Source organism: Triturus cristatus, chromosome 4_1, assembly GCF_964204655.1.
Source record: "Triturus cristatus chromosome 4_1, aTriCri1.1, whole genome shotgun sequence".
NCBI lineage: Eukaryota > Metazoa > Chordata > Amphibia > Caudata > Salamandridae > Triturus > Triturus cristatus.
This window is the reverse complement of record NC_140585.1, coordinates 1,222,843,105-1,222,868,342: the sequence shown is the minus strand read 5'-3', so window position 1 is coordinate 1,222,868,342 and position 25,238 is coordinate 1,222,843,105. Positions and strand designations below refer to the sequence as shown.

The 25,238-nt window shown below is 48.3% G+C and overlaps 1 protein-coding gene across 2 annotated transcripts in view; it reads left to right on the top strand.

Annotated features, from left to right (window-relative positions):
• MARS1 (methionyl-tRNA synthetase 1) overlaps positions 1-25,238 on the top strand; it is a 253,255-nt gene that overhangs the window by 78,385 nt on the left and 149,632 nt on the right. For both annotated transcript variants that reach the window (XM_085654605.1, XM_085654606.1), the window contains exon 6: positions 18,586-18,758. In XM_085654605.1, the coding sequence (XP_085510731.1) occupies positions 18,586-18,758 (173 nt within the window). The remainder of the gene's footprint in view (positions 1-18,585; positions 18,759-25,238) is intronic.

Below are 25,238 nucleotides of genomic sequence, written 5' to 3'. Positions count from 1 at the left end.
TTAAGCAGACTTTTTATGAGGAAAAAAGGAATATTTATATACTAACACAAAGTGAAATGCAGTATACACAAGCAATACCAACAATTCCCTGAGTTCAAGGTTCTTGTGTTAGATAGGCAGGTCCCTCTTTCCCGCTCATTAGCTGTAATGGTTATTCCCCATTTAATATAGAGGATAGTCGGGTAAGAACCCACTAGTAGTCAGTCTCAGGAGTCCCACTCTGACTCTTAAAAGTCAAAAACGTTCCAGCCCTGGAGCGCTATTTGACAGAACAAGTTCCCCAGGGCCTCCTGGCCCGACGACCTCTCTTACTTGCTTCTACAGGGATTGCATAACCAGAATCTCTGGGAGCGCTTCACTTGCAGATGTCGCAGAGAACTAGAGCAGCTACTGTTGGGAGTAGCACTCGTGGCTCTGCAGGGGCAATGACTGGGTGTCCACAGAGCTTCCTCCGATGAGACGGTAGGTTTCTCTGATCCTTCTCACAGTTTGAGGGGATACTTTCAAGAGCTATTGCTCTGGTTCCGATCCTCAGTCTGGGGCTCAGGCTCACACGGGTTACCATGGTGGCCTATTCTTTTGACGTCCGCTTTAGTCAGGCAGCAGCACTTGTTGTTTCTGGTGACCCTCTTTAGCATATGAGACCACCAACCTTATGCCGTACATGGAAGATGGTCCGATCCTCTCAGCAATAACTTCCTCTTCACAACGGCCCCCCTTCTGGTAAACGGGATCCTGACTTCACTCCACGCAGGGGCTACGGTTCGATTGGCACAGCTGGTGCTATGGTCGACCGCTAACTTCATGGTGGCCCCCTCTGGCAAACGGGGTAGCCAACTTGAACCTGCACACAGGCGATGATCCGATTGGTGCAGCAACTATCTCTTTACACCTCGCTTCAGGGATCCACTCTCACACTGGGCCTCGCTCTGTCTAGTGCTCTCCTCTCCCTCACAGATCTCCCGAGGCTTCTCCGGGAGCAACGTTATTTTTACTAAGAACTCTTGACTTTTAACTTGCCGCCTACCTGCACTGCCTCAAAGCGCCTCGGATCCGGCGCCCTGATCCTCCCTGGCTGCCCTCTCTCCTGCACGCGACCAGACCGCCTCCGCTGATCGCCCCCTCCTCGCCTGACTCTCGGAGGGGGACGGGCGGCCTCCATCTTGGGCGGGTCTGGCCTCGGCGCTGCAGCTCTTTGGCTCCTCCCCCCCGGCTGACACCTAAGGCGCACACCTGCCCACACTTCTTGACCTGTCGCCAGATCTCCCGAGGCTTCTCCGGGAGCAATGTTATTTTTACTAAGAACTCTTGACTTTTAACTTGCCGCCTACCTGCACTGCCTCAAAGCGCCTCGGATCCGGCGCCCTGATCCTCCCTGGCTGCCCTCTCTCCTGCACGCGACCAGACCGCCTCCGCTGATCGCCCCCTCCTCGCCTGACTCTCGGAGGGGGACAGGCGGCTCCTCCATCTTGGGCGGGTCTGGCCTCGGCGCTGCAGCTCTTTGGCTCCTCCCCCCCTGCCACGCCCCTTTGACCCTCCTTCCTCATGTGTCGTCCCCATATAACGGCTCCTGTCTTCCGGCGGCGCAGCGGGCGGGCGCAGCGGGCGCGACGGAGGCGCGCTGAAGTTGCGCCTAAGTTAAGCCCGTCTGCGCCCGTCCGCGACGGGCCGGGACCAGGGGCCACACACCCTGCTCCTCACTTGGTCTATTCCTCCGCTCAACTTATAGCACTATCTGCCTCTCCTTCTCCCCCCCTTTTTCCCTTACATCATCTACACTCACTTGGTATTCTTTCCTCTCCTTTGCCTTACTCGATACCAACCTCTTTCAATTCTTCCTTTTGTCCCACTACATTATCTCCGGTTTCTCGTCCCCCCCCCCCCTGTTCCCACTGTGGCTTCTGCCTACTTACTTAATACCCGGTCTGCAGTCAAACATCAGACAGCACTCTTTAATCTTTTGACCACTGACTCTCCTGACTTTTTATTTCTGACTGAAACCTGGTTCTGTAGTAGGGGATCTCTGTGTATAGTCATAATCTATGAATAATCCCCGCCCATGTGCGGGGACCCCGGAGCAATCAAAAGTATCTCTTAAGCTGTCCGGCATTTGCAAACCTGCAAAGACACTTAAGAGACAGACAAAATAATACAGCCTAATCACAACAAGGCTGCACTGGCCAGCACTTCCTCAGAAGTGAACACAAAAGCCAAAATAAAGTTGAAATGTCATTTTTATTCACATCTGACATGTTCCTTTATTATCACACACTCCCTTCACCAAAATCCCTTTAAACAATAGAGAGGAAGGGGTGGACAGACAAGTCCTATAGTCTGTCATTATGTGTCTGCTAAAGGGATACCGTGCCTTTAAGAAAACTCTCCAGAGACCCCCGGTATCCCAGGATGCACAGCCAACACAAGTTACTTTCAGTTCTTTTTTCCGGCTCCTGCTAGCAGGACCCTGGAGCTTGAGCTCTACCCTTTTGGGTGGTTTATTTGATTAAAATTGGATTTTTTGGATAAATAGTGTTTTCATTCGACGTCTAGAGCCTTTGTTTACTACTGCCTGCAATCTGGAGCAGTTTTGGCCCACTCTTAGCATGGCTTTGTTCGATAACTGCCCTGAGTGTGGGAGGAAAAAGGCCAAGACGGACCCACATGATGTTTGTATCCTCTGCTTGTCGCCCTCACATGTCCCAGCTACATGTGCCATCTGTAAAACCTTTTCAAAGAGGACCCTGAGGGACAGGGAGAAGATTCGCCTTCAGGGACAGGAGCAGCAGAGGACCGGTGGGACTTCGGGGCATGGAGGATCTCATTCCCCTTCCTCCGCCCATGCTTCAGCCCCTGGAGGGACCTCCGGGCAGAGGAGGGAGCAGAAACGGCGCCTACCGGCTGGTAGGTCGCATTCGACGTCGAAGGCGACGACGTCGACGGCGAGGGAGAAGGCACCGGTATGTTCGCCGTCGATCCAGGGCTCTGGGTCGCGGCAGCCTCGGCGTTCGACGTCGAGAGAGGGGCCGGCGAGACCCGGAACCGGGTCGCCGTCGCAGGTGTCACGGTCGACGTCGACGACCCATCGACGTCGTACCGAGCCCCATGGAAGACTTCACTCGCCACCTTCGCCGTCGACCCACGGCTTGAGGCTGACGGAGTCGACGCCGAGATCCCGGCGCCCGCCGTCCAGGCGGAGACGATCGCCGTTGAGGCACAAGTCGCCGTCGAGGCACCGGTCAACGTCGAAGCACCAGAAGTCGACGTCGAGGCAGAAGTCGACGCCGCGGCGACGGAGGTCGAGGCGTGGTTCGACGTCACGGAGGCATGGTTCGACGTCGAGGCATCGGGGAACACGTCCTCAGTGATTACGATCTCCAGTCGGGGATCGGGGAGACGCGGACGTTCCCCGTCGGTGGCCTCCACGCGGGACAGGCCCGCCAAGAAGAGGAGAGTGGCCGCGAGCCCGGACAGTTCTGGTGCGGGCTCTCCTGCTAGGAGTGATGGGGCTTCGGAACATCTGTCCCCGCTGCGTACCCAGCAGCCGCCTCTGCCTCCTGCGCCCGATCTTCCACCGGCTCCTCCACCGGTGCCTGATCTTCCTCCTCTTCCTCCTCCCCCTCCTCCGCTGCCTCTGCCCGTGCCTCAGCTGCCTACATCTCCACCGCAGCCACCGCCTCCGCCCCCGAGGGTTCCTCACAGGCAGAGATCTCGCTCTCGCCCTCGCAGGCGATCACGGAGTAGGCGCAGATCGTCCACTCGCTCTGGACATGGACGACGGAGGTATCAGTCTCGTTCCAGAGGCTCGAGGGGCACGAACTCTTCTGGGACTGGACGGTTTTCTCCCTCACTGTCGGAGACGCCTCCTACCCGCGTCTCGCCGGTGGATGACATTGCCACGTTCCAGGAGGTGCTGATGAGAGGGGCGGCGAAGTTGGGGATATCAGTCACTACCCCTATTCCCACTACTTCTGTGATCTTTGAAACTTTGCATAAGGTTCATCTGTCGCGCCTCCTCCTCCCGTTGGTTCCGGGGTTGGAGGAACCTGCAATGGAGGTGTTCTTGACGCCGGCCGTGGTGAAACCGGCGCCCTCGAGACTGCTAAAAAAGTACAGGGCTCCTGACTCGGACCCGGCGTTCCTCAGAGTGGATCCTCCACCGGACTCTGTTATCGTGGCGGCGGCTCGTAAACAACACTCTACGACGCCTTCCTCCACGGCTCCTCCGGATAAGGAGAGTCGCAAAATGGACTCCTTGGGGAGGAGGATGTGCTCCACGTCGGCCACTACGATGAAGGCCGCTAGTGCCTCCGCTCTGTTGGGGCGCTATGACAGGTCTCTTTGGGACTCCCTGCAACAGTTCGCTGCCTCCCTGCCTAGAGACAAGAGGGAGGAATTTCAGGAGGTGCTGAACGAGGGCATGATGGTCTCTAATCAGATCATCAGTGCGGCGGGGGATGTGTCGCTGCTGGCGGCCCATGGGTACTGCCACGGCATACACATGAGGAGGCATTCCTGGCTGCGGCTGACCCCGCTCAAGCCTGAAGCACAGCAGAAGATCGCCAATTTACCATTCTCTGGCACGACGCTGTTCGGGTCGCATGCGGATGACGAGATGGCCCGCATGAAGGCTGAGGCGGAAACTCTGAAGGCGGTGGGGCTGGTGAGGCCCAAGGAGCAGAGGCGGTCCTTCCGATCCTCGGGCAGGCGCTACGCCAAGCAGAGAGGTCAAGGGCGTCAGTCGGGCCACCAACAACAGCCCCAGCAACAACAGCAGTTCCCGAGGCAGTCCTTTCAGAAGCGCCAGAGGGGCAGAGGACAGCATCAGTCCTCGTCGGGGAACAAAGGCCCGGCCGGGTCGAAGCCCTGAAAAGTTACTTCCCCCTCATCCGTTACCCGCTCCGGTGGGGGGAAGTATTCAACACTACCTGGCAGAGTGGAGGACAATAACGCAGGACAAGTGGGTGCTGAATATTGTTTGCAATGGTTACTGTCTTCGTTTCACCAGCCCGCCTCCACAGATTCCACCAGTGCGCTCCTCCTACATGGTGAGGGAGCTCCAGCGGGAGGCAGACGTTCTGTTAAAAAAGAGGGCGATAGAAGCGGTTCCTTTGCAGCAAAAAGGAAGAGGTCTCTACTCACGGTTCTTTCTCGTAAGAAAAAAGAACAAGAACGAGTTCAGGCCTATTCTAGATCTGCGTCAAGCAAACAAGTGGATCCGCAGAGAAAAGTTCCGTATGTTGTCCCTGCATCAGATTTACCCTCAGTTGCATCGAGGAGACTGGCTGTGCGCCATAGATCTGCAGGACACTTACTTTCATGTGCCGATCGCACCAAAGCATCGCAAGTTCCTGAGGTTTCTGGTAGGCAACAACCATTACCAGTATTCAGTACTCCCGTTTGGCCTGAAGTCTGCACCACGGACGTTCTCCAAGTGCATGGCGGTGGTCGCGGCACACCTGCGGAAGACCAAGGTGTTGCTGCCTTGCTGCATCGCTTGGGACTGCACATCAACATATCGAAGTCAGTGCCGATCCCTGTGCAGTGTCTCCAGTACTTGGGGGCCTCAGTCAATACCTTGACCGCAAGCGTGTGTCCTTCGGAGGAGAGACGCTTATCGATCCGTGGGAAGGCGCGGCATCTCATCTCAGCCCGCTCTCCTACGGTGAGGACGGTGTCTTCCTTACTGGGGTCGATGGCTTCTTGCATCTTTCTCACCCCCAATGCACGTCTGCATATGAGGCCCCTACAGGAATGTCTGGAGGATCAATGGGACCAGAGGCGGGGGCGTTGGGAGGACAAGATCCAGCTGTCTCAACACGCTCTGCAGTCTCTGAAATGGTGGTGTGCCCCAGAGAATGTCTGCAAGGGGACTCCTTTTCACAAGGATATTCCGGTCCAGACCATAGTGACCGATGCGTCTCTCCAGGGCTGGGGAGCGCATTCGGGCCCTCTTCAGATTCAGGGGATATGGTCGCAGATGGAGACGACTTACCATATCAACTTTTTGGAACTCAGAGCGGTACACTTGGCCTTGAAGGCGTTCCATCCCTCCTTCAGGACGAACTCCCTGCTGGTTCAGACGGACAATACTACGACCATGTATTACCTCAACAAGCAGGGGGGCTCACGTTCACGCACCCTGTCTCGGGAGGCACAGGCGATCTGGAACTGGCTGGTGGCCAGGAACCTGACGATCACGGCGACCCATCTGCCGGGGGTGCAGAATGCCCAAGCAGACGCGCTCAGCAGGCTCGTTCAAGAGAACCACGAGTGGGTGCTAAACGACGACGTGCTAAGAGACGTCTTCGCAGAGTGGGGCACTCCGGATATAGATCTGTTCGCTACGGCAGAAAACAGCAAATGCCGCGACTTCGCGTCCAGGTACTACCAACCAGGGACGCTGGGGAATGCCCTATGGATCAGCTGGTCCAACAGCTTTCTCTACGCCTTTCCACCCATTCCCCTGATCCCGGCGGTGTTGATCAAACTGTCGCAATCCAGAGCCAGAATGATCCTGATTGCTCCGGAGTGGCCGAGGCAATGGTGGTTCACCGACCTTCTTCACCGGTCTGTTCTGCCACACAGACGCCTGCCGTGTCGGCCGGACCTTCTCACGAAGTTCGGAGGACAGATGGTTCACCCCAATCTCTCGTCCTTGAGTTTGGCAGCATGGCTCCTGAGCTAGTACAGTATGGACACTTGAACCTACCTCAGGACTGTATGGAGATCTTGAAAGAGGCGAAGAGACCGTCTACGAGGACTTCTTACGCATATAAGTGGAAGAGATTCTGCTTATGGTGCAAGGCAAAGGACTTTGACCCTACATCCTGTAAAGAAGATGTTATTTTGCCTTATCTGCTGCAGTTAGTTCAATCTGGGCTTAATTTTCAGTCTATTAAGGTTCATCTCACAGCTCTGACTGCGTATAGGAAGGGCCCTTCTCAAACCTCATTTTTTCAAATCCCTGTGCTTAAGGATTTTTTGGAGGGTTTGCGTAAGGTGTTTCCCCCTGTTAGAAGACCTTCTCCACCATGGGAATTGAATGTGGTGTTATCTAGGTTGATGAGGGAGCCTTTTGAGCCTATCCATAAGGCTTCGTTGCAGCATTTGTCTTGGAAGGCTGCCTTCCTTGTGGCCATTACATCGGCCAGGAGAGTAAGTGAGATTCAGGCTCTGTGTTGTCAAGAGCCGTATACTGTATTCCATGCTTCTAAAGTAGTAATGCGTACTCATCCTAAGTTTTTACCTAAAGTGATATCTGATTTCCATGTAAATCAAATGATAACTTTGCCTACATTTTTTCAGCATCCCTCCTCTCCGGCGGAGAGGTCTCTTCATTCACTTGATGTACGTAGGGTGTTGAAATTCTACCTGGATAAGACAAAAGATATCCGCAGGTCGGATCAACTGTTTGTTAATTATGGTTCGGTAAGAACTGGTTTAGCTACCTCAAAGCAGTCCATTTCCAGAAGGATTGTTTCCTGTATTCAGCTTTGTTACCAAAAAGCTAATAAAACATTGGGGGGTAAGCCTACCGCACATTCGACTAGAGGCAAGGCTGCTACTACAGCTTTGCTTAGGAATGTTCCCATTGCGGACATTTGTAAGGCTGCCACCTGGAAGTCAGTCCATACGTTTACGAAGCATTACTGCCTGGATTCTGATGCTAGGGCAGATGCGCAGGTTGGACAGGCTTCGCTGAGGAATTTGTTTGCACAGTGATTTGTTGGTGGTTGGGCTTACTCCACCGCTGCTTGTTGGTTGGGATGGGCTTGCCATTCTATTCATAGATTATGACTATACACAGAGATCCCCTACTACAGAAGGAGTAGTTTCTTACCTGTAACTCCAGTTCTGTAGTAGGGGTATCTCTGTTATAGTCATAAGCGACCCTCCCTCCTCTCCGGTGGAGTAACCTGACAGTATCAGGCCTGTGGTTATACACCTTCAAAAAGAACTGAAAGTAACTTGTGTTGGCTGTGCATCCTGGGATACCGGGGGTCTCTGGAGAGTTTTCTTAAAGGCACGGTATCCCTTTAGCAGACACATAATGACAGCCTATAGGGCTTGTCTGTCCACCCCTTCCTCTCTATTGTTTAAAGGGATTTTGGTGAAGGGAGTGTGTGATAATAAAGGAACATGTCAGATGTGAATAAAAATGACATTTCAACTTTATTTTGGCTTTTGTGTTCACTTCTGAGGAAGTGCTGGCCAGTGCAGCCTTGTTGTGATTAGGCTGTATTATTTTGTCTGTCTCTTAAGTGTCTTTGCAGGTTTGCAAATGCGGGACAGCTTAAGAGATATTTTTGATTGCTCCGGGGCCCCGCACATGGGCGGGGATTATTCATAGATTATGACTATAACAGAGATACCCCTACTACAGAACTGGAGTTACAGGTAAGAAACTACTCCTTCTCTGCCGACTCTCTCCCTGATCTTTTAGCCATCCTCCCGACACCTACTATGCCCTCCGAGCTGATCGCTCGGATGGTAGGGCCGGTGGAGGGGTGGCGATGATCGTCCGGTCGGCACTTAAATTTCAACTCCTTCCTCACTCCCTCATATCCAACGTGGACTACCTTGTGGCCCGTTCCCTTAATCTCCCCTCTACTCTTACTGTTGTTCTTGTTTACCGTCCCCCCCCCCAATCGATGCCTTCTTTCGTAGCCTCTATTCAGGATCTTCTAGCCACCTTGGTGGTTAACAACTCCTCCGTTCTATTTCTCGGAGATTTCAACTTCTGGCCAGGAGATCCAAAGGAAGATCTCCCTTCCAAAGACTTTTCTGCCACTCTCCACTGCTTGAATCTCACTTCCTATGTCACAGCCTCTACCCACGTTCAAGGTCATATCCTTGACCAAATCTGGTCTTCTCGCCCCCTTGCCTCACCTCCCTCTATCTCCCCTTGTGTTTGGTCGGATCACCATATTATTTCCTTTTCTATTCACTTGGGTGTGGTTGACAAGCCCTCTCTTCCCAAAAATCTCCTCGTCCGTAACTGGAATCAGACCGACCTTGATTCTCTTTCACTTTCTTTGGTTTCCTCCGCTCCTGATCTTACCAACCTCCCCCTTGAGTCCCAGGCCAACGCCATCAGTACATGGCTTTCCTCTTCGTGCGATCGAGTGGCCCCGCTAAAAAAGATCAAGGCGGTTCGCCCTTACGATGCGCACAAATGGTTTTCTCCAGAGCTTAAAGCTTTAAAACTCTACCTCAGGCGGTCGGAACGTCTCTGGAGACGGCAGTACTCTCCCTCTTTGCGTGCTAAATATAAATCACTCCTCACTGATTACAAACAAGCTATCCTTGTGGCCAAAACCTCCTATTTCACTGAGAGAGTAGCTCTCTCTGCAAACAAATCCCGTGAAATCTTTTCCCTGGTTCACAATCTTGCCACCTCTGATCGTTCTTCCCTCGGTTTGGTTCCCTCTCAGTCCCTCTGTTTGTCACTCAATGACTTTTTTTTATAGACAAGATCGTGAAGATTAAAGCTAACATTCCGACTGTGCCCCAACCTACCCCTATGTGCTTTGTTACTTCCCCGCTTTCTTCCCTCGCCACTTTCCCCCCTATTTCTCTTGATCTATTCTACAACTACCTGCTCAAGGTTAAATCTGGTTTCCCTGCAGACTGTGCCCCGGCGCGCATCCTAAAAACTCTTTTCACTGACTCTCCTGTTCCCCTGCTCACTCTACTTAATTCTTCTTTGGCCTCTGGTTCTGTTCCTTTATCATTTAAATCCGCCGTCGTTCTCCCCATTCTAAAAAAACCCGGTCTGGATCCCTCCCTCCCTGCCCATTTCCGACCCATCTCCCTTCTCCCCTATTTAGCTAAGATCCTCGAGACCCATGTCACCTCTTGCCTCTCCTCGTATATCGAGGATAATGGCCTTCTCGCTTCCCATCAGGCGGGCTTTCGCTCAGGTCACTCAACGGAGGCAGTGGTTCTCGCGGTTCTGGATGAACTCAAGGGGAAGGCCGATTCCAACCTCCCCCAAGCCCTGGTCCTTCTCGATCTGTCCGCTGCGTTTGACACGGTTGACCATTCCATTCTTCTCGCCCGTGTCAGCGCAGCGGGCATTCGGGGCGCGGCCTTCTCCTGGCTAGCATCCTTCCTTCGGGATAGGTACCAGGCGGTTCATCTCTCCGGTTTCTCTGCCCCCCCCCCCCCGTCCGGTCACCTGTGGTGTTCCCCAGGGTTCTTCTCTTTCCCCCCCTTCTCTTTAATCTTTACATCTGTCCCCTTGTCACCTCTCTTCTTGAGCTGGGGGTCTCTGTGTATAACTACGCAGATGACCTCCAGCTCGTCTTTGATCTTTCCTCCTCTCCTGACTCTCTTCCTAAGTTCAGTTCCACCTTAATCTTCATTTCCGAGTGGATGAGCGCTAACCATCTTAAGCTCAACCCCGATAAGACGGAACTTGTCCTCACGGGTGGTTCATCTAACCCCTGGTCCCTTTCTTTTGGTCCCCCTCCTACGCCTTCTTCCTCTGTTCGCACCCTCGGCATCAAAGTTAGTTCTGACTTAACAATGCATAGTCAGATTAGCTCTGTTGTGTCTTCCTGCTTTCTTTCCCTCCGTCTCATCCGGAAAATCTCACGCTTTTTCACCACTGATGCACTCAAAACCATAGTCCTGGCTTTAGTCATCTCTCGCCTCGACTATGGGAATGGCCTGTACGTGGGCATTCCTGCCTACGAGTCCCGACGTCTACAGGCCATTCAAAATCAAGCTGCCCGCCTCATTTTTACTCCCTTCCCAAATTCTCTCACATTACTCCTGTTCTTAAATCTCTTCACTGGCTCCCTATCCGTTTCAGATCTCTTTTCAAACTAGCCTGCTTCGCTTTTCGAGCTTACTCCCGCTCTGCCCCTGCCTACATCACCTCCCTTATTTCATCCCACGTCACTAGTCGAACCCTCCGTTCTTCTTCTCTCTCTCTTCTGCACATCCCCCGTTTCCGCAAAAACAGAACTGGTGGCACTCGCCTCTCCGTTTTGGCCCCCCAGTTCTGGAACAGCCTTCCACTTCATATTCGCTCCATCCCCTTTTACACCCACTTTCGAAAAGCCCTCAAAACTTTTCTTTTCATTCAGGCTTTTTCTTCATAGGTCCCTCGGATCCCTTCTGTGAGCTCTGACCAGGTTCCCAGCGCCAGGAAGCCACTTGGCCGCAGTGCGCTTTATTAAATATTTTTTCATTCATTCATTCATTCACAGGGCACACTGGTCTTGACAAGCAGGCAGGCACTGGTGCTCCAGGGGCAGATGGTTTTGGATTTACCTTGAAAATGTTCTCTCACCCAGCTGGGAGACTAGCAGGCTTTAGCCCCTAGCCCTGGTCACTGGCACAAGTCTTGTAGAGCTTCTCCTCGTCGCACAGCCCAACCAGCTGCTTGGCAGTTGACCATTTTGGAGGCCTTGAGCTCCCCTTATATTCTATTTCCAGACTCCAAATGTGATTTAGGGTCTGAGTCTTTGAAGTTTGAGTTCGGGGTCTGCTTCTATTTGAAGTGCCTACTCCTCTGTCCTGTCCTTCCCACAGAAAGCAGACTGACACAGCAGTAGTGACTCCAAATCTGATAGCCCCACAGCACAAGCCATGGGAGTGGCTGAAGGTTCACACCTGGATATCATCCACTGTGATATGTGCATAAAAAGTTTACCCTAGGGCTCCAGTCTTACTCTTTATTCTTATCCGCCCGATCTCCTTCCTGAGATGTGTCCAGGCCACTTTCTTGTGACTGTTCCCTGAATCGAAGAGCACCCTTTCAAGTGTACTGAAGAGCCTGGCTCTTCATCCTTCAGTGTGTGTCCCACCCAGCTCGTGCAGCAATCCACAAATCTGCCTAAGGATTCCGCTACCTCCAGACGCTCCTCCATCAGGCCTGGGTCTCCTAAAATGGAAACCACAGTCCTCCATGTATTGCACCATTCACAAACACATACATCACATGCATGCAACCACATGCACAACATACTAATTTGATGTAGACCAAGGGCGAGTTAAGCCCACAGCAGTGGAGCTTAACGTGAGTGTGTCTGTAGACGTCATTCCAGTGACAGGTAAGAAGAACTGTTGGCGCCTACTGATCTCCACATGTTATGCCCTCAGCACCACACTTGTGCTACTTTACTCCTGGAAAGGGCATTAGCCTTTCACCATTCTGAGGGTAGCACTTGGAGTGCCATTTCTCGTGACAACAAGACCACAATCCATGAGACAGGCCTATGCCATGGTGCACACGCATGATCCGTGTTTGCCCATAACAAACAGCAGCCCCAGGGATACATCGCAGCTGGGCCACTCAGGGCAGGGTGCACGTCAGTCCATTATTTACTTTGCTCTTGACCAAAGAAGGTCCAGTCACAAGTTCTTGACCAAGGACGGTAGTGCTCCACAAAGAATTCAAAGAGTTACTCTGCAACCAGGCCTTATGTCTGCCTGACAACCAGTTTCTTAAAGGTAAGAGAACATCATCTGAAGTCTTCACTTTCTGCAGGAGGAGCTGAAGATCTTGCTGCAGTATCCTCTCTGTTTGGAGACTCCCAATCGGCGGTGACAGGTGCTACAATAGAGTCCAGCATCAAAGATGTAACAAAACGTTTTTGCATTTATGACCTACATCGTCTACTGACTGAAGAATACATCTTCAATATCACTTCATCGGATGCGGGCTGTAATACTTATTCTTTATTAAATGCATTTAAGCAAAGAGGGCATCCTTTTCCTGATGAATAGTTGAATAGGCAGAAACATGTCGACCTCTGCTAGTAAGTAGATGTAACAGAATGGTTTCTGCCCATGTAATCTCACTGTATTTTGCGCTTTTTGATCACCTGGTTTTTGGACTTTTTACTGTGGTTAGCCTCACAATTTTTGTCTCATCCACAGAAATCACATGGTAAATGGACTGTACATGTTTACCACCAGTGTCGGTTTTTTTACGTTGAGGTTGCTGCGACGCAGTAAGGGTAGGATGCTTGTTTCCGGTCCAGGGAGGACCTGGCTTGGCAGTTTGGGCTGGACTGTTCCCATGAGGCACAGTGTCAAGACTGATTTGCATATGGCCAGGTCTAAACTGGGGTGGCATGGTGAGCAAAAGAATGATGGGTTTAACCCAGATCTCTTGACTGGGGGTGAATGTTTTCATTTGTTAAGCATTCCGTCCATCAATTGTGTGTCTTTTGCAGTAAGGGTAAGGGGCACATAGCTGGTTACACTTTCACACGTGTGTGCACATTTATGAAGGCTGCAAGTGTAAGACGACAGTCATGCGCTGCCTGATAACTGCGCACAGGTAGCCTGGCACAGAGGGGAGTATGCTGGGTTAGATACTGACCTGCGTAGACTTATTATATTAGTGGACACTCATAACAAAAGTCAGTGTGGTTTATTGTTTTGCCTACAGTAACACTCTATTATAGACCTGAGGGAACTTTGCCTTAGAGTGCAGGTACGCTTGTTTTTGGTGTATTAAGTCCAGCAAGGTATTCAAGTGGAGCAAAAGGTGTGCGCCAAGGTCAAATCTGCAAGTTCTAAGAAGCTAGATGTACATCTTATGGGTCATCCAGAACTGTCCTATTTCTCTAGCTCAGCCCAGGCCTTTTGTCACCCTGCTGGGCCAAGTTAATTACATTGCCTTCCAGCAGTAGGACCAAAGGCCTCCCCACACAAATCAATTAACAGTGTTTCACACCACTCCTAAGTAGGAGGGGGTGGGATAGAAAATCTGCATCCATGAATTAGCTTTCACACTGTACAGTTGGGACAGCACATGCCCAGACCTATGGAGCCAAAACAGGAGGGGACTCCTCTTTGAAGTTGTGGTGGGATAGACCTTGGCAGTGATGTCAGTGAGGGGCGGAGCTGAGGCCCCAGATGAAATGTGAACCGTGACTCCAGGATGGCGCCATCTTAAATTGTCCCAGCATGCTGGCCAGGAGGGTTGGCACGGGGGTGGAGAGGTGATGTGGCACCTTAGGATTGGCCAAGATGCCTGGCTTCTACAACTTTTCATGCCTACTTAAAAATTATTGCACTAGTAGAAGAATGTGCTTTTTGTTTAAGCTGAACACTGGAACTGGGTAGCGTCAGCCAGAGGCCCACCTGGATTAAGGACTATGCCTACAGTTGACCCCAGGACCAGCGGGTCTCTCTCCAGACCTAGGAAGCGGTCCCATTTTGCCCCCTAAGGACCAGTCAGAGAAAGAACTGGACTTCTGCACCCAGGAGTAGAGAAGCACCAGAGGACAGAAAAAGGAGAAATGCGGATGCAGGGAGCCAGTGTAACCAGCTTCATGTAAAGTGTGCCATCTTAAGGGCCAGGAGGCCTAAGGAGAGGGCTCCAGGTGGATATGGCTCCCCACAAGGAGCAAAATAAGCCCAATATCATGCAAATCTGCCTAACGGGGCCCAAGATTTGCAAGGAAAAAGGATCTGACCTTTGACACCCCCAGCGACAAAATGAAGCACATGAATGGTAAAACTACTTGGGAAGCCAGGGCCCGTGGGTCAACGCAAGGTGCCTTTTAAAGTTGCAAACACTGTAAGGGGGCGTGTGTGGGTGAAGAGCGCTGCCAGCTCCAGTGCTGGCAGCAAAGGAGACTGCTGTTTAGGTGGGACACCCGGAATGTGCTCCCTCTACTGCCCCCAACCAAAGGAGGCATTTGGGCTGCCTGGGTGGACCGGGAACCCTCACCTAAAGGAATAAACAAGAAATTTGCGTGGGGCGAGACTGTGATGCAGCATTCAAAGAATGCGGTCACAGCTCCAAATTAAATGTTCACGCCCCCAGAAAGGGATCGTTCCATAATGGCCAATGCCCTGCGGTGCTGTTTCAAGCCCAAGGTTTTCAAAAATATTGTGGTTCCAAGACAGCAGGGGCCCTATCAATGGTGAGGAAAGAGTGTGGGGGGCTGCAGGAGTGCAGCAGTCCCCCCCCCCCCCCATACATTTTAAGAATACACTGACCCCAAGTTAAGAGGGTCAAAGAAATCACCCTAGGCTTTTCCTGCATTTTAAGGCATTCCCCAGGCTCCAGCTTTAATTCTACAGCTGGGAGGCAGTGCCCCTTATGGGTTTGCTCTGTGGCTGCAGTTTATGCAGCCTAAGGTTGTATAAATGTAGACACAGGCTCATGGTTTATGTTTAAACAATGCTTTATTTAAAGGTGTTATTGATAATGCTTCATTTAAAGGTGGTGTTCTTTCTGACTGTAATAATTCTTCCTGAAAGGTTGCAATGCTTTATTAATTATAACGTGCACATGGTTGCAATGCTTCATTACTTATAATGATTGCAGATGGATTATGAAAGTCGGTGATGGAATGAGGTAATTTGACATGTGATTCTAGTCTTTAAGTGTAGCAACAGTGACCTGATATAAAGTGACACCCCCTACATGGTTTTGTGCTAGATTGTGCAAGGGGAGAGTGCTGGGATATTTGAGGTCATGACACTTTAAGGGCCAACTATAATGTTGCCAAAGGTATTTCCACCAGCGTTATGTATATTTGTATATTACTGCATAGTATTAAGTAGTGTGTGTGTGAGTAATGAATGCAATGTTTCTTTTTTAAAGAAAAAGCACAGACTGGGAATCGTTTTATTGAGTATTATTATTGCGTACCAGTGGATGGTGTTTACAAGCCCACATCACCTCCCCTGGGTAGGCCTCGGACTGCTCGGCTTCACTACCATGAGAGAGTCAAAATCTACAATAGGATGTTTGGTTCCCAGTAAAGGGGTGAATGTGGACACATTACTAGTGTAGGCCACACAACTAATGTCATGTTTCCTCATGGTAGAATAATTCCCCACTTTTTTAACCTACCACTGGGGAGGCTTGATAAAATCCTATAATGGCATAGCGACAAATCCCTAAAAAAATCCCCTCATAAGCTCCGGAATAATTCAGTGGAGAGCAGTTTCCGCTTGCACCTGGATCCACTTGATTGGTGCCAGTAAGGGCCAGAGTATGAAGCATGCCACCTATCGGGTTGGTGAGGACCTTCTTGCTGAAACAGTGAGACATCTTTACCTGCTATACCTCTCTCTACAAACGACAAGTAGTCAATTCTATGGTGTTTTCATGATTTAATTAGGAGGTTGTACTGACTGTTCCTTTTTTTAACCTTCTGACCCTGACGTGTGATAATCTTTCTGAAGTGCTAAAAGCCTGCCTTCCTGTGGAGAAAGGGAAGGAGTGTGCCTGGTCTTACAGAAGGGGAACTGTAAAGGATGAGATGACCAGTGTGTTCCCTGTATGAGGAATACCCAGAGGAAGCAGACGATCCAAGATGATTACAGGAGAGACCTGTGCATTTGTGGGGATCCCTTTGGTGTCTTTGTGCTGTTCCCAGGTGAGCTGCTCACATGTGAGCTGCAGTAATCCTATACCAGCACAAGTACCCCTGTATTGTCCAGCAGCGTGCCGCAAGGCGAGATACTGGTGGTGGTGGTGCTGTTGAAGAAGAAAGTAGAAGCTGTGTCGTTGCAGCAGTGAAAAGCCCTGATTAGCCCGGAGGCCGTGGCTGCCAGTGAGACACCAGTGTAAGGAATTAAGTCTGGAGGCCGCAACTGTTGATTCTGGGAATTTGCCTGCAACCGTCTGGGAAAGCTGCCACTGCTTAAGACTGTTGTTGCCACATAAATCTGCCTCAAAGATTTCACCCCTGTGAACGATATCCTGGGTGAGACTGGAAACAGCCCTCAAAGGGCTGATGTTACGATGGGAGTGTGAACTGCATCCATTGCACAGCCCGAACTGCAGCGAACACCCAGCAAGTAATGTGGGCCTTATTCTGGAGTTGGAGACTGGGTACTAAAGTGCACAGGCGAATCTGCAGCATGCACTTGAGACTTTTTCGTGGTAGACTTAAAAAGACCATGTACTAAGTTGCTCATTTTGGCCAGTGCGACTATTAGTCATCTGAACTTGTGCCTAATCCTTACCTAAACTTGTAGTGTGTTGGGGACTATAGCTATGTGATCTGGACGCTAGAAGGAGGGAGAAGGGGACGGGGAAGAACAGAGCAGCACCTCCCTGTTAAAATGCAACCTAAATTGTAACCGTGTATGATGTTCACATCAATATATGTAGTATTTAGTTCTGCTGTGAAATTAAAGGTTTTTTATCTTTTTTTTAAAAAGATGTGCATTTGGCTGGACATCACATTATTGTTTGTATTGGTTGGCTGTTGAGATTTGAGCTCCTGCCAGCCATAACGGCTCCCTGTGAAGCCTTTGACTGCTCACTCTTTTTACCCTGAGAGTTAAGTGTGGAACTGGTGGTACTTGGTCCAGTGTATGGAGGCTTAGACCCTAGGAAACCAGTGGCAAACGATCTCAACTACCAATGTTGGGGCCCTGAATACCCTCTTTGTCCTTTTGCTGCCCCAAATGGGGTCTTGCTTTGAGATACACCCAAAGTTGACACACACAGGTTAAAAAGAGTAGGATTTCACTGCCTTTCAGAATCTGTGATATCGCCATCACTTTCTAATTGCGACTGGAAGAGGGTTTCAAAGTTTGATTTGCACCCTATTGTAACCATCTGGCCACTAGCAACATAAAAATAATTGCAGGAAGCAAGGTGAGCACCTCCTTGTCTGAGGACTTGAGTGTGCTGTAACATGCGCTTTTAATGGAGAATATATGCAAAGCAGACTGTTCTGCTGTGCCACATGAAATCTGTGAATATCCATCTACCAGTTCCCATCTTTGCTGTGGTTCTGCATTTAACTTGTAGTCTTCAATGTCGGAAATATGATGTTTTTTTTTTTTTTACTGGAGTGGCATGGATTATGCTTTTAACTTTTGCAGCATGTCAGCTGCTGGAGCACATTCACACAGTCCACAGTAATCAGTTCTGCAAATAGTTCCAACAGCACTGAAAATTCCAAAGTGCTTTTCACCTCAAAGATGTTTTCAATAATGTCAACCAAGGCTTTTAATGTCCCAGATCAGAGGAAGAAAGCTGACTGGCTGTGGTCTCGGATGTTGTGTAGGACTAGAAAAGTCTGTAATTGGTCTGTCATGACCTTGTCTAGAACGTGGGCAGCCGGTGATGGGTCACAAGGTGCTCAGTTTCGTCAAACACAGGTTTTCTTTAAGTACTGCTGTAAGTACCTTTTTGTCAGTGATGTTGGCACTATGCTGTACGTAATGAAGAAATGAATGATGTTTGAATGGAGATTGTAAATGGGCCTGGAAATATACAATACTCAACATGAAGCAGCATCCTATGCACTATTGGAAGGCTAGTATTTACCTACTAATGACTGGGTGTTATGGAGCAAAACAGGGGCAAATAAAAAAGATGGGCTAGACCAGGTGAAGGGATGGTATAGTTCACAGGATATTGAAATATGTGTTGGGAGGACATTTGAAACAATTATAATAGCTGCACCAGTGTGCTACTTATCAAAAAAGTTGTTGTTCTTTTTGTAACAGTACTGCGAGGGTGGAGTGGAGGATATTTATGCAGGAGGGGGAGGTCCGAGTTTGTCCTATGTGAATGGGGTATGAGCCTTCTGTGTATTAAAAGCTATCTTTTGTTTTGTCTTCACTACAACCATGAAGAGGAGTTTGGATCCTTAAAGCAGTGGCTGCAGAAGATGAACCAGCTGGAGCACTGCAGGAACGCAGCAGAATCCCTGCTAAAAAGCCATGGAGTGGCTGGGCTCAAGGCCTTCTTGCAGAAGCAGCCGATGCCCATTGTGACCCCTGAGATGGTCACCTCCAATGAGCCAAAGGTAACATGAAAGCACTGTATCAAAGCTAGCAGTGCCTACACATTTCATTCATCAATAGCTGCCCCATCTCAAAAGCCATATATTGTCTAGTTCCTGCATGTGAGGCTATGCAGGCCCCCATGTCAGCAAATGCAACCTTTCTACTGACCCGTTCGATATGTTTCTTTCCAGTGAAGAAAGGCACACATAGCCTTTAAGGTGGAATGTTAAACTTTGATCACTTTTGAAATAGCTCTTCTTCCCCATCCCTGCCGCAGGGTTTTTTCATCTATGCTGTGATCCGCTCTATTAATTCCTAACAAACATTTTCTGATCTATTTGTTTTGTTTATTATACTAGAAAAGTAACTCTGAGGAGCAGTAAAGTACTTTCCATAGAACACTCCTATTGTAACACAAAGCACTTGGTATATAGGATAGTATGGTGTCTGGAATATGTAATGACACCTTTCGTTTATATTGTTTTTAATGTCATATACATTTACAACTTGAGGTGTCTGGGTTTAAAGGGATTCACATGATTTTGACCAAATGTCTCTATCTTACCCAGAAGATCACATCTCTCAAACATCATTTTCCCCACGGAAATACAGAGCATAAAAGTGTGTTTAAGCAGGGTGTAGATATGATGGAAGCACTAAGGCAGGTCAGTAGGTTGTACTATCACTGAAGATATTTGTGTCTAACCTCGAGGACGAAATGTACGAACATTTCAGTTCTTACCTGCCTTTTATTTTCAGAGGTCAATAGCGCAAGCACCATTTAGGCTGGTAATGTCACCTGTTATTTAAGCTGCAAGATGAATTGCCAATCTTGATGTCTTTTATAGAGTTTGTCAATATCACAGCCTCACAAAAAAATTGTTGTTGGTCACTTCTGTTGTGTGTCTGAGCAAGAACAGGCTATCTTTCGGGCATCAGTCTTGATAGACACCTCATACTTGCAGCACAGGAACAGCTTCTTGATTCCTGTGTCCTGAAAGAGATGATGTTGATTGTGGTAGAATATTCTGGTTTTGTTGAGAGGGCCAAATGTGTTTTTGGGCATGTACTTTGTACATCAGACTACTGTACTTTATCTTCACGTTGTTTTGCGCAATGCATGTTTTGAGGCACTTTCACATCCTTATACTTGATTTCATATTAGTTATGGGATATGTGACTTATGAAAATTCCTTTTATTAATGTAGGATAACATTTAGGAAAAGGAGAGACTTTTGTGAAGGATTGTCATACGTGTAATTGAAGTTTTTTAATACCAGATTCGAACATTTTGAATTCTCAGTTATGCAACATAGAAACACCTCACTTAACTTGTAACTATAGATTGCCTGGTCTGGTAGCTTTTATAGATTCATATACTCAAATATTCCCCATCAAAAAGCTAGGAGTCTCATCACATTTTACAATCTCGATACTAGCACAATGCTTCATTGGAAAAATCCAACCTATCGTGTGAGTGCACTGAACTCCACTCCCAACCATGGTTACCATATATTCGATTTTAAGCATGTGTGTAAAAGGATAGAAAGGGAGTGAGGATTCTATGAAAGATACAATGCTAAAGAACTCTAGTTACAGGTAAGTAAATAGTTTTTTCCCCAGCGTTGGATCTTTTCCTAGATTAATTTGTTTTAATCAGATCAGTAAATGGTATAAACCAGCAGTATACATGTAGGACAGTGGAACATTGTAAGAAAGTGCCCCTTTTCGACATGGTCAACCCCACTTTTTGCCTGGTATTTAATGCAATTTTGACTGAAGTGCACTGTAGCCAATAAGGGTCGTCTGGGCTTCCTGCATAGTGTACCTCATTTGGGTACACTACAAAAAATGCCAGCTTCCTACAAACATACGAAAAAATGGCTCAATTTACTGGGAAAAAAGGACAAAGAACTGCCTGTCCAACTGCCGACTTTCTCTACATCCAGGCAAGTGCCTTGCATAACTGTAACAGCTCTTTTAGATGATCGCCCTTAACATGTCAACCGGTGGCACTGCTTTGTAGAGAGCTGCCATCACAAGTCGGCCAATGGCACTGCTAAGTAGAGAGCTGCCATTCCTAGTCTTATTGAATGTTCTGTCCCCACGTCCTGGAGAGTGTGACTGATCTTAGCATGACAGTTGGTGATAGCCACTACTATCCATCTTGCAGTCACATGCTTGAACAGGAGACATCCATTTTTTCCTGAGTGCCCAAACATTATGAACAACTGGTTTGTGGCATGGTTTCTTTCTGATACTTAAGATGAGGAAGAACTGGTAAGGCATATGCAAAGATCTCCCATCATGTTTTCAAAGATGCATCCGCTTAGATCTTGGGTTCCAATCCCTGCTGGCACAGAATTACCATTTCCTGTTGGGTTTCCATTTGTTTAACAAAGGAGGGACTGGGGCTCAACGAGGTCCAGCATATGTGCCCCTGCAGCTAACTTGTCAAAAAGAGGTATGCAGTTCCTGTATAGGAGTCACTGTCTCCCAGGAGGCAAGGTGGAGGAATGCTCCCTTGGGAGCAAGGGTCCTCACACACCCATGGGGTGTTATGCTACATCATCGGGCAGCTACTAGTTTGGCCGGTGCTGCAGTGGCCAATGGGCCCTGCATATCAGCAGAGGTAGGTCGGCCGCTAGAAGGAATCAGTGACGACTGACATTCGGTACGCCAGTGAGCGTCCGTTATGGCCCACACGACTGGGGTCCGTCATCCCTCGAGATTTGGTCTCCCCTCGGAAGGTATATTATATATTTGTGTGATTTAGTTAGGGAATGGTACTCTCTCTCTCTACATGCACTAGTCGCATCCCTACATGAGTAGATAAGAATTATTGGTCCTGATGAAATGCACGATCTTTTAGACAGTAATAGGCATGAAACATGTTGTCCCTCTATTTCCTTATAAACACTATCTAGTGCTGGAGTGGACCATTACATCCATCTCTCGCCTAACCCCATGTTTGGAACCATAACAAAGGAACGCAGTGATTAAATATCGTTTTGAGCTCCTTTTTGTTATTGCAAATTCTTTCCAATCTATTTACCGATTCACACATTTCACCACCACACTTCAATCTTCACATCGACAAAAAGAAAACTACTCCGGCAAAGAGCCACCTGGCAGGGCAGGATGGGCATTGCAGCGATGGCCCAACGAGGAGCTGCACTATGATGCAGCATGACGCCCCTTGGGGTGCGTGAGGGCCCTTGCTCCTAAGGGAGGATTCCTCCACCTTGATACCTGGTAGACCTTGACTTCTCGACAGGAAATGCATACCTCTTTTTGACAGGTTTCCATTTGTGATATTCTCCCATAGTCTTGCTGACCGTGTAAGCCCAATTGTTTTCCGTCCTCCATGTGATTCCGTGCTTAAAAATCTAATTCTGCAGGACTTGACCCTTGTCTGTTTGCTGACCTAGACCTCCAGATGGAGTTGGAGGTCCTCACCAGCACCAGCGAGGCTCAAATTTCGGTTGAAAAAACTGTAGCCACTTGACTGACTCTGCGTTCCAGGGCACTGATGTGCATATGTGCTTTTTGGCTCAACAACAGTCCTTTTATGGATAACTCTTGCAGGTGTGTGCCACAGATCTCCTTAGACGTCATGATGAAATGCATATTTCGCAGCTGAAGCAAATGCTGATGTTACCTCTTTGAGAGCACCAAGGAAGGGTTTATTTTTTCAAGGGTGGCATGACCGATCCTGTTGTTGAAAGAACCTTTAACCATTGATTCATTGATCTTCTTACTCCCTCTTTACCATCCACATTTTGAGGCATTAAAAGAAAATAAGAGGAATGTATGAATAAACACATTGACATTAATAATACCTTCTAGACGTGCTGAAGTGAGGATTGAAATCAGTGAATTTGTTGTACTAAAGGGACATCTTCTAATCGCTGTTTAGGAATTCACCCACAGAAACTAGATGTGTTAAGCAAAAACATCTGTTCAGAGTGATTCCACAGTCTGTGGGAAAGCTGAACGCAGGCTTCTGTGGAAGTCCTTCATGTGCTTTTGACTTGCCTTAAGGTATTCACTAACGTAGGGAAAGATGTCATTCCATTTGTGTCTGAGGAAGGTTTCCACTGACGCCATGCACTTTCTGAAGATTTTTGGATTGGATTTCCGTCTGAAGAGTAGCCATTTGAAATGATAGAGAAATCCACCCACTGAATTGTGTGAACTTGCAGTACTTGTGGTGGATGGAGATATGAAAGTATGAGTTATCAAAGTCTTACAATCTAGCACAGTGAAGACATGAAACAACTGTTTCTTGAGGTACTCATTCAGCTGATGATGGTTTAGAATTGGATGCCATTCTTGTGATTTTGGCTCGCAAGAAAGAATCCAGTATAAAACGTTCCGTTTCTCTGGAATTGGCGGAGGGATCAAAGGAGGCAATCTGTTGCATAGGAAGGATTTCTTCTTGGTGCAGAGGAATATGTTAGTATGTCTTTTCAGAAGATGGCACCTGTGGGGGCCTCTTAATGAGCTGGAGTAGGTGACCTTGCTCCAAAAGTCCTTTTACATTCCTTTATTGTAAATTGGCCACAATACTCTACTGAGCTAGTGAAGAGTGGAGTGTGGTGGCCAGTGCCAGTTGAAAGTTAATCAAATCTAGAGGTATCCTGCGACCTGGTTTGGTTGTCTTCCTTACATTTGTCTATTGTACGATGAGCTGTAATATAGGGATTCTTCTAGCTCATCGTACAATAGACAAATGTAAGGAAGACAACCAAACCAGGTCGCAGGATACCTCTAGATTTGATTAACTTTCAACTGGCACTGGCCACCACACTCCACTCTTCACTGCTGCAGTTGCTGTCACTGTTCCAGATGAGGTTATAAAGCTCTGCAGTACGGTAAGTGGCCTAGTCTTGTGTTGGCACTAAAGGGCTGTTGTCAACCAATTTGTAAGACACACAGGATCTGGCAGTCTCTGTGTCCAACTTAACGTTCTGTAAGTATTGTTCACATAGTGGCTAAAGAGAACCTCACCACTAAATTGTGTACCTGGGATCTAGTTCTGGATATCATTTTGAAAGAGGTTCACACAGTAAGCCCTGTAGAAGTACACCTGTCCTGCCAGAACTAGAGGTTCTCTTTAGCCGCTATGCGAACAATTGATCATCTCTGGTGGGTAAGTACCTCAGTGCCCCTACTCCAACTGCTTTAACTCTGAAGGTCCTCCACGAGTTCAATGAACATGCACAGAGCTCAGTCATCTTTATGATCCCAGCGAAGGCCCATCAGATCTGGTTTGTGGAGCACCTGAATTTCCATCAGTGAAAGGAATCTGGCTCCCTTGCAGGCAACACTTTTCCTTCCCTCCCTGGACTGTCTCTGCTTGAGTTCAAAGTGCTTGAGTTGTTGATCTTTACTCATCTTAGTCTCTCAGAAAATCCATTTTTCTCTTGGTTTCCTCGAAATTAATTTCTTGGTCCTAATAAAGAAGAACTAAGCTGTTTCTGTAATTCAACGTTAACCAGTAGAAAAATGCCCCTTGTTTGTGTGGTGACCAAAATATTTCTTCAGGTACCTGACAGAATTATATTTTAAAATTGAAAATGCAAGACCTGTATGACAGCAATATGCTGGGTAGACTTTCTTCACCCTATAATAAGGTCATCAAACGACATCCTATTGGCTTGTGGTCAGATGAACTTCAAACATTTTGCTTTATTTTTTTAAACACAAGTCAATGGGATCTTGGATTTTCCGTTACCTAAAACTACTGTCTTGGAAGACGCTGTTTCTAGTTGATATTAATCTGAGATTTATTAGCAAGGTGCTGGCCCTTTGCGTTTCTGACCCTTACACCATTTATCATCTGGGTAATTACTTCTATGACCTCATAATTTCTTCTCACAAAAAGGTAAGTGTACTTCATTTGTCTCCCTTCCTGCACTCACATGTTTTTGTAGCCAAAATGTTTTCTGTAATTTAGAAGTTGTTTGTGCCCTTTTTTCTCTGACCAGTTCTTCACCGTATTTGTGTTGTTGCTACAGGCTGTGTGACCGTCCTGTATCCAACATTCATTTCCACAATTGTCTGTGCTCATGGCCAAAGGCTTGGTGGCTCCAAAGTTGTTTTCCCGATTATGTGCCTATCTAATAACTGCAGGGCAACAAAGTAGTCTGCTCTAGTCGCATCATGCAGGAAATTTACTCTTCATTCTCCTAGAAGCAAACCATAATTTAGCTAATCAGTCCTTTAAAGTGTGTTTTCTTAGATGTTGGCTTTTCAAAGCTGCTCACCTTTGGCATAATTTTCTGTTGTTTCTCTTGCTGTGAAATCTTCCCACTGTTAGATTTAGTAGATAGATAGGACACAGGAGCAGGTTAATGTTATCTTTGTATTATGGCCGAGCTCCCCTTTTAGCAACACCCACATGTGCTTCTGCCATCAGTCTGATCCTTCCACTGAGTTGAAAACTGTGAGTCATTTTGGAGATAGAAGCGGGCTGTTGATTTTTACTTCATGTG